The 10,000-nt window shown below is 32.7% G+C and overlaps 1 protein-coding gene across 7 annotated transcripts in view; it reads right to left on the minus strand.

Moving 5' to 3' along the window:
• Positions 1-10,000, minus strand: part of LOC122637305 — an 80,457-nt gene that overhangs the window by 31,575 nt on the left and 38,882 nt on the right. For 3 of the 7 annotated variants that reach the window (XM_043829321.1, XM_043829319.1, XM_043829318.1), the window contains exons 2-3: positions 3,664-4,066; positions 162-181 (exon numbers count right to left, since the gene is read on the minus strand). In XM_043829321.1, the coding sequence (XP_043685256.1) occupies positions 162-181; positions 3,664-4,018 (375 nt within the window). In that variant the 5' untranslated portion in view covers positions 4,019-4,066. The remainder of the gene's footprint in view (positions 1-161; positions 182-3,663; positions 4,067-10,000) is intronic. The other 4 variants (XM_043829324.1, XM_043829320.1, XM_043829325.1 and 1 more) reach the window with 2 other exon arrangements.

Consider the following 10,000-nt stretch of genomic DNA (forward strand, 5'->3'; position numbering starts at 1 on the left):
AAAAAAAAAAAAAAAAAAATTAGAAAAAATAGCGACGACGATAAAAAGAGAGATGAAAATGGGAAGAAGAAGAAGAAAAAGAAAAAAAAGAAAAAAAATTGAGAGAAACCGATTAAATAATTTTTAATAGTCGCATGCTATTAGTAATAGTGAAGACGTACCCTGTACCAAGTGGCCACCTGCGAGACGCATCGAAAGGGGTTGGAGAAGCGATGTTTAATCCGTACAACGGAGGGTGTAGGTAGGTGGTGGTGGTCGAATCAGGCCCGTATGTGTAATATATATTTTTGTTTTTTTTTTTTTCGATATTTTTTTAAATTTTATTTTATTTTTTTTTGGTATTGGCAGACGTGTGTCACGTAGTACGAGGGGAGGTACGTGGTCCCAACACACACACATAGACGAGAGCACAGGTGAAGTAGTAGTAGTAGTAGTAATAGTAGTAGTAGTGGATAGTGATGGTGTAGTAGTAGTAGTAGTAGAAGAAGTAGTAGTAGTAGTAGTAGTAGTGATGGTGGTGGGTGTAATGTGTTCGCAGGGCCCCGTGAAAGCGAGGCAAAAGCAAAAACAACAAACAACAAACAACAACACCACAGGTCAGAAAAATTACTATTTTTTTATGTATGCATATGTGTATATATATATATATATATATATATATATATATATATATGATGCATTTGTGTGTTATACATCTAGATCGATCGATATCGATATATATGTATATTATGTATACATTATATATATTTGGATATATGATTTAATTATTTGTCAATAAAATCATTTATGATCGATTCTAATTTATATATAGATACATATATATTAATATATGTAAGTAAATTTAAACAGTATATATTATGTATACATATAGAAAATATTTGAGTATGTTGATATGCGTGTGTAAGGGAACCACGTTAAACGAGTTCGAAGAATTTAATTGGACGATTAAAAGTTAATTTATAAGAATAATATGTATCAAAATCAAAAGGATTCAATTTGGGTTGATCATTAACGTATTTGGTTACAAATTTGGCGACTTTAAATTCTCCTCTGATGAGAGAAAAAAAAGTTTTATGAAACAAGAATGAAAAAAATTAAAGGATTATATAAATTTCTAAATTTCATCCCGAATATATATAATATATATATATATATATATATATATATATATATGAAAAAGATATATAATTTCATAATTATAAACTATACAAAATTAGAAAATTTCATTTCATGATCAAAAAAAAAAAGAATAAAAAAGAAAAAAGAAAAAAGAAGAAACAAATTGCATCGAACTCGTGTTCTCATGGTATGAATAAATAATGATAATGATAATAATAATAAGAAGAATAATAAGAATAAGAATAATAATAATAATAATGCGGATTATTTTCAAAGCAAGATTTTATCGTCGAAAAAATGAAATGTGAATATAATGAACATCGACTGTATATATTTCATACTGTTAAACCTCTCACGCATAATTTCTCTCTCTCTCTCTCTCACTCTCTCTCTCTCTCTCTCTCTCTCTTTCTCTCTCGCTCAGTCTTATGGAGTTAAATCATCGAACAACAAACCCTTTGAGACGAAAAGCCAATTATAAAAATAAAAATAAAGAAAAAGAAAGAAAGAAAGAAGAGGAAGAGAAACGCAAAAAGATTGAATTCTCTTCCCTTCATCTTCAAGAAAATATTTTAGAAAATTGTTTTAGAGGGAAGGCTCATAGTAAAACAAACTTTTACCATTGCAAAATCGCGTGAGAGGATTAATATGAAACGAAGAAAGATTTTTTTTTTTTTTTTTTTTTTTTTAATGATTGGGGGTGAGAGGTGGATTTTGTGTGTTTTGTCGGCATGTAACCACTTTCAAGCGTTGAATATATTTTACGGGGCTGGCTGGCGAGCGAGGTGGTCGGGCGAAGGGGTTGAGGCTGAACGAATGAAGAAAATGAAAAAAAAAATAAAAAATAAAGAATAGAGAGAAAAAAGTAGAAAAGATGTTCTAAAGGGGTGTATACAAGCTGCTTGCTTTGTTGCTTTTTTTTTCTTTCGTTTCGTGGGCGGAAAAGGGGGAGGGGTTTAACCATAAGATTATTTATTATATTATGGGGCTTTTCGTGCTGTACCTCCTATGTCCACGGAAGGCAAGCATGTGAGGACAGAAAAGACGAAACGCGTGAAAATCCTTGACAAAGAGGAATCACAAATAAGAAGGGAAAAAAAGAAAAAAAGAAAAACAATGATGATATTAATAAAGTATAGAAAAATAATAAAAATAGTAAATTAAAAAGGAAACAAAAATAAAATAAAAAATATTGGACGGACAAATCGATCGGGCAAAAAGCATGAAAGCAAGAAAAATCTAAATTAAATGAAATTGAAGGTGTATACTGATGGTCAAACTATTGCACGCAGAAGGAGGCAATGATCAATTCGATAATAATAAAAAAAAAAAAAAAAAAAAAAAGAATTAAAAATCGTATCAATAAAAAACAGCATGTAATTCATTCGCAATCCGCAGAAAAAGAAAAACAAATTTCAATGACAAATAAAGAAAATTATTTCAATATCTCGTTGTTTTCTCGAAATCAAATATACTTATTGGACAAAAGAATCAGCTGATTTTTAAATCAATTACTTCCCTCTTCCATTCATTTTCAAAGATTCGAATTATTTCAATAAATAGGATTGCACTTGAATACTTGAACAATTGAAAAGAAAGAAAAAAAATTCCATCCTGCGTACATCAACGTTGACCTACAGTAAACCCTTGAAGGTCTACCTGAGGTGTCAATATAAGAAAAAGAAGAAAAGAATTAAAAAAAAAAAATTAAGAAAAAAAAAAGAAAGAAAAATCAGAAAAATTGTGGAAGGGATTCGAAAAAAAAAAGAAGAGGGTGGGAGAGCGGGTATGGTTAGGGTAAGGGTAGGCTAGAGAAAAAGAAGAAAATTAGAAAAGGAAAGACATACACAGGATTCCCTGTATTATCGACGAGTCGTGGAACTCGTTATTACTCCCTCTGGCGGTGGTTAATTTCGCGCGCTCTCTGCAATTTCTCGAAATCGGCATGTAAAGTGCACATCCCTGATCAGTGATATACGACATTGTGTGTGCGAGTTTTCTATTAGAAGCGGATGGTCTTATATAGGTTTTAATAAGAACGTCCTTGAAAAATGAAAGGAAGACAAAAAAAGAGAAACAGAAAAAAAAGAGCAATAAAAGAAAAATGAAAACAAAATTAAAGAAAAAAAAAAAAAAGAAAAGAAAAGAAAAGAAAAACACGAAAGAAGGTCCAACATCCTATTTCCCATTTACATCTTATAAAATGATCCTTTTCTTTGAACAGCTTCCTTAATCGATAACGATCATCACGACTAGAAAAGGCTATATTGAAAATGGATCAACATTATTATCATCTTATTCGATATCTGCCAAGAGATCATTTCAAGAACGTTCTTATAATAATAAATAATTATTATCTTCCTGATATTGGCTGGCTGGCTGGCTGGCTGTCATATCTCAAACTGGATTGTTAAAGGTTGCGTTGAGAAGATAAAGAGAGAAAAAAAAAGGAAGAAAAAAAAAGGAAAAAAAAAGAAGTATCTGTGAAAACGAAAAACCAAACGAACGAAAATATTAATGGTAGGATCCTGAAGGACATTCTTACCTTGGGTAAAGATGCCAGACATTGTTGCTTCACGTCCCAAACGAGTTGATCCTTAGGAAATTGAAGACACTTGCTAACGTAGAGTTCCGGTACGTGAACCCTAGCAAGAAGTACACCTTCCTCGACTGGTCCAGCCTCTGACACGGCAATACCACTGGTATCTTGTTGTGTATGACCTTGGGATTGGCCTGAAGCAACGGCGACCTGAGAACTGGCCAATTGTGACTGGCCCGAGCAAACGTTAGCTGCGGATTGTTGTTGTGATCCTTGCTGAGCTTGTTGTTGCTGCTGTTGCTGTTGTTGTTGTTGTTGTTGTTGCTGCTGCTGAGATTGCTGATTCGGTCCCGCCTCCATTGCGAGGACCTCGCTCTTCCTGACGATTCCACGGTCACGGAATCACATCTGCAAGCAAAAATATAATATTTATGACAATAAGTTTGTATCAGTTAAGGATAATTTGATTCTTTTTTTTTTTTTTTTTAAGTGAAGGATTGTTAATCTTTTGGTTGAACGGTTTTTTATCTTCTATCTTTTTTTCTTTTTTTAAATCTTAACTCGAGGATGCGGATATCGTGTTGAAGGAGATATACGTTTAACGAGCGTGTAAACGCTATAAACGGCACGTTCGAAAGAGGATTTCAAAGGACGAAGCAAAGTATATGGTAAATGAGATATAGCTAAAGGCATATTGGTGCTTAGAGAAGGCTTTTTCAAAAAAAGAGACAAATAATAATAATAATAATTATTATTATTATTATGAAATCTCGTTAATTGCAAGGAATACTGTGTTTTTTCTTTCTTCTTTTTTTTTTTTTTTGTCGATCAAATAATTCTCGAGGAATGATTTTTCATCAACATTTTTATAAACATTTATTAGACAAAAAACAAAAATGGGATAAATACATTTTATAGAAATTAATTAATCAATTTTGATTAAACGTTCGTCTTATACTGATTATATTTATCATATAATAATATAACAAATTTAATCTGACTTATTGAACAGTTATTATATGATAATAATTGAATAAATAATTACTTATAGTAGTCAATTAATAAATGATAACAGATCGTCATTCCGCACAGAGAAACAGTACGAAAACAATAAAAGTTTGACCTGAAGTTCGACTCGAAACGCATTTATCCATGACCCCAAGAAAGAAAAGAAACCAAAAAAATTACAAATAGGCGTACTATCAACGAGAGATTTAATTCGCGAGTATCGATTTAATCGTCACTGTGTTAAAACTAATCAAACAACGAACAAGAATAAATATATGTGTATTTGTTCTTTGCGGTGTGTATATATGTGTGCATGAAAGAGAAAGAAAAAGAGAGAAAGAGAGAGAGAGAGAGAGAGATAAAGAAAGACAGAAAGAAGACAGAGAAGAAGTCAGAAGCAACGAAATAAAAGTAAATACACTGCAAACGTGTCAGGAATCAAACGATCCCTACCAAAGAATATTACAATCATGATAAAAATGTACAATGGGTATTACCCATCTCACTCTTACACATATACGCACCAGCAACAGCAGCATATGTAAGTGGATATAAGAGTATCAGAAAGAGCAAGAGAGAGAGAGAGAGAGAGAGAGAGAGAGAGAGAGAGAGAGAGAGAGAGAGAGAGAGAGAGAGAGAGAGAGAGAGAAATAGGAATAAAGACGTAACGAGGCGATCTTGAGCCGTGCTATACGGGCCATTAGCTAAGCCAGACGCATATCCCATGTAGGATAGAATGAGAGACAAGAAAAGAGGATATTCCTAGGTTCCATATTGCAAGAATAAGTGCATGTATGTGTGTGTGTGTGTGTGTGTGTGTGTGTGTGTGTGTGTGTGAGAGAGAGAAAAAGGAGTGTGTGTGAGGGAGATAGGTGTCACAAGACCGGAACTATAATCGTATAGTTGTCACTTTTGGTATGCAGATGGAAGAGTAGACTGTGAGAGGTAAAAGGTGTATTGCAGTTGAAAAGAGGGAAATCTGAGTCTCACTCATTCACTCACTCACTCACTCACTCACTCTCTCTCTTTCTCTTTCTATCTCTCTTTCTCTCTCTCTGGCACTCTCTTACACTCATTTTTTGTCTCATTAATATGTACTGCTATATTTTACAATTGATTTTTATTATCAGTGTCCTGTTCGTACTTTCTTGTTGCTTTTTTCATTGTTTTTATTTTTTCCTTAGGTGAGGAGTAAGAGGATTATTATTATTATTATTATTATTATTATTACATCGACTAGGTAGCCCAAGTATTTTTATATAAATTAATTAACATATGCAAGATGATGGTTACCAGGTTATGCATACCAGGCACGTACTTGTTACATACAGTCTTTTTTATTATCATTGTCCTGAACATTTCCTTTTTTTTTTATTTATTTATATCTTTTTCTTTTTTTTTCTTTTATAGATAAGTTAAGAGATCGCTGATTATTATTATTATTATTATTGTTGCTGTTGTTGTTGTTGTTGTTGTTGTTGTTGTAGTTATTATTATTATTACATTTCCACGTAGCAAAATATCTAAATAATATTTTTATATAAATTAATTATTATATGGAATACAGTGTTAGCTGGTTACTACAGTTCGCAAGTATGTACCTGTTATCATTCATTTTATTATCATTGTACCTGTTCGTTTCTTTTTCTCTTTTATTATTTTTTTTTTTTTGATTTTCCCTTCCATTCTTTAAGTAAGGAGTCAGCAGATTATTATTATTATTATTATTATTATTATTATTATTATTATTATTATTATTATTATTACTACATCGACCGGACTGCGGTAAGTAACATTTTTTATATAAATTAATTAATAACATATGGAATATGATGTTACCGTGTTTTCCAGGTTCCACGTAAGTACTTACGTACATGTTATCTAAGTTAGGTAGATGGTTATGTGCTTTTATTATACGCCTACGTATATCTTTCTTACTTGTTTGCTTATATGAGACTTATCGAAATGACGTTTAAACTTTGATAAAAATAAGGATAATGATATTGTGTGCGAAAGAAAGAAAGATAGAGATAGAAAAAGAGAGAGAGAGAGATAGAGATAGATAGATAGAGAGAGAGAGAGAGAGAGAGAGAGAGAGAGAGAGAGAGAGAGAGAGAGAGAGAATGGGAATGTCAGGGCCGTCCCTTAACCTTTGTCGTCCTTCGACCATCCTCCTCCCCCAACTGAACAAACGTCGTTGTCCTCTTACCAAGTAAAACAAGGCAAATAACCTTGAACAAATCTTTCTTTCCTTCTTTCTTTCTTTCTTTTTTTCTTTCTTTTTCTTTCTTTCTTTTTTTTTCTTTCTTTTTTCCTTTTTTTTTCGCCTATCCACAGTTTTAATTACGTTCGAATTAATGCTTACTTAAGGCACGTTTAATACCACTACGCCCACGCGCGTATTGCTACGTACCTGCGCATATAAAATCCTCAGGGTCGTATACGTAGGATATCATTGAAAATTTCTCGAGACTTTCGTTTGGAGACTTTCGATCGGATGATAACAAATTTTATTTTCAAAAGTATGAAATCTTGAAAAGTATTTTCTTTTTACTTTAGGGTGGATAAAGTTTAACCCAATGATCAGAGACTTAAACGCGAATTAAAGAAAAATTCTGAATAATTTTTCACCTGAAGAAATCTAAGTACGTTCTGGTCGTACAGAGAAAAGAAACAAAGAATAAGGGAGGAAAAAAAGTTTAAAAAGAAACATCGTTTCACATATTGTAGAAATAAATAAGTAAATAAATAAATAAATAAATAAATAAATCGATGGATGAGGTAAATGAGTAACGGAGAAATTAATTTAATGGAATAAAATTTTTATGATATTGGGTGGTAGCATTCGCAATATGATACGGCCCTGACTAGGGTGTCCAGACAGAAAAATCGCAAAGACTCTCCTCTCTCTCTCTCTTTCTCTTTCTATATATATATATGTGTGTGTGTGTCTGTGTGTGTGTGTGTGTGTGTGTGTGTGTGTGTGTTCGATGAGTGTAGTGCCACGAATAAGGGCCACATAAAGACGGGTCATAAAACTATGATTTACTGCTTGTCATTGATGCGTTTGCTGTCCGTCCATAAGATCCTACTCTACAGTTCATCATCGTCTCCGGTTCGTCTCCCTCTTATTATCTTTCTTATATATACTCTTTATTATTTTGCATTCAGCCGTTGCGAGAGAGAAAAGGAAGGCGAAACCCTGACGAATAATCGATTCCGCATAAATTTTCCATCCGGAATATCCAGAATCATTCGTTTATATATGAAACAAACGGAATCAAACCCCGAAAGAAAAAAAAAAAAAAAAACAAAAAAAACAAAAAGAAAAGAGAAAGAAAACAAAAAGGTATAGCAAATGGAGCAGCATCGATAGATTCTTTTGTTGGTTTCATTATTTTCTTATTTTTATAAAAATATATTCAAAAAATAAAAAATATGTTGAACCCTTTAGATTCCCCAGGTTACGCGGTATTTAATATTGAAACCTTTCTAAAGGGTTTTGTCCTTGAATAAGCTCCTTGCAAGGGCTTCTTCGTTCTTCATGCATTGTCCTCCAAGCATAAGTCTCACACACATACACACACACACATATATATATTGGATGTGGTCAGTGGGTTATTTAAAGTTTTAACGCAGTCAGAACTCGATGGCAAAGAAGAAGACGGTCGTGTTTAATGGTGTCTGCGGTTTCCCATCAAACTTCTCTCTCATAGTGTGTACCTGACATCTCGCACTTACCTTCTATATATTCTTTCTCTCTCTCTTCCTCTCTCTCTCTCTCTCTCTCTCTCTTTCTCTTTCTCCCTCTCTCTGTCTGTCTGTCTGTCTGTCTATCTGTCTCTTTCTTTTGTACTTGGTTCATGTATCGCCCTGCGGGAGTCTTTTAACCGATCTTCACCCTCTTCTTCTTCTTCTTCTTCTTCTACTTCTTCTTCTTCTTCTTCTTGTTCTTCTTCTTCTTCCTTTGGCTGCATTCAAATCGAATCTTTTGCCGCATGGAATATCCGTAAATTGATTTTTCTCGCTTTCCTCATCCTACATTCGTTTATTATTACCATTACTACAAACAACCGGTTGACCCTGTTGGTCCTCTTAAAATTCTATCTTCTTCTCTTTCTGTTCGTATATATGTCTGTGTAATTATTAACACATAAAGTATACGTTAAGTAATGTTACCAATCGCGAATTTTCGTACATCGAGATAAGACCAATCTTATTTCTTTTGATTTTTCTTTTCCATCCTTTTTTTTCAAAGATATCATCGACCAAACTGATCGAAACCTATGTGACTCGTGAAAGGTGTTCATCCCTCACCTAGAGATTTTATTACATTTTTCTTCTTTTCTTTATTTTCAAGGAAAAATTGTTGACCGATGTTATTGATAAAAATTGGAACAGTTTGTAATTTTTATCTTTGAATAATTTACTATTGAAATTATGTTATGGAAACTTTAACAGACCGTTAAAACGATTCTACTTTATTAACTCTATTGCTACTATTAATAATAATAATTACTATTATTATTATAATAATAATAATTGAGGAGTCATAGAGAAGGAAGTCGAAAGGAAGTTGTTCCTGAACGGGGAAGACGAGTTTGTATGGTTACGGTGACATATGTTACGCACGTGTTTAACGTGTTGGCTATAATTACGAACGAATGGAAAATACTGTTGCACTGTAAGAACTCCGTATGTCATTGCATTGTTGTATTGTGTTTCTTGCATACATTATTTCTCTCTCTCGCACTCTCACACTTTTCTAACGTTAAAAAAGAAATTACTAATGGACTCTAACGCAATTACGGAATAGTCAGAAGTCTTCGGAAAAATAAAAATAAAAAAGAATAAACTGAAGAAAAAAAATTGCAAATTAAAAATTGCAAAACCAACCCAAATAAACGTCTCCTTGATATAATTTGAATTCGTCCCAGTGAGTACTCCTCAATTAATTTTTTGTTTCACCTCGATCTTCGTGGGCTTGGATTTGGGTTTTGGTTGGGTTTCTCGTTAATCGAAACAAACTTTCCAGACAATTACGGAGGGTAGAAAAAACAACTGGGTTTTTTTTTTCAGACTTTTCTATTCTACCTCGAGCAATTTTTTTCATTCCTAAACGAACGTTGAAGGAAAAAGAAAACAACAGTAACAACAACAACAAGTAGTCTCTCGTAATAATTATTATCGACTCTTTGACGAACAATCTTTTTCTTTTTTTTCTCTCTCTAAAAAAAAAGAAAGAAAGAAAAAAAATGAAAAAGGACAAAACATTTTCTTTTAATTTTAAAACTATGACAAAGTCTTTTAAACGTAAGTAAAAGTCTTCTCTCT

Source organism: Vespula pensylvanica, chromosome 25, assembly GCF_014466175.1.
Source record: "Vespula pensylvanica isolate Volc-1 chromosome 25, ASM1446617v1, whole genome shotgun sequence".
Lineage (NCBI taxonomy): Eukaryota > Metazoa > Arthropoda > Insecta > Hymenoptera > Vespidae > Vespula > Vespula pensylvanica.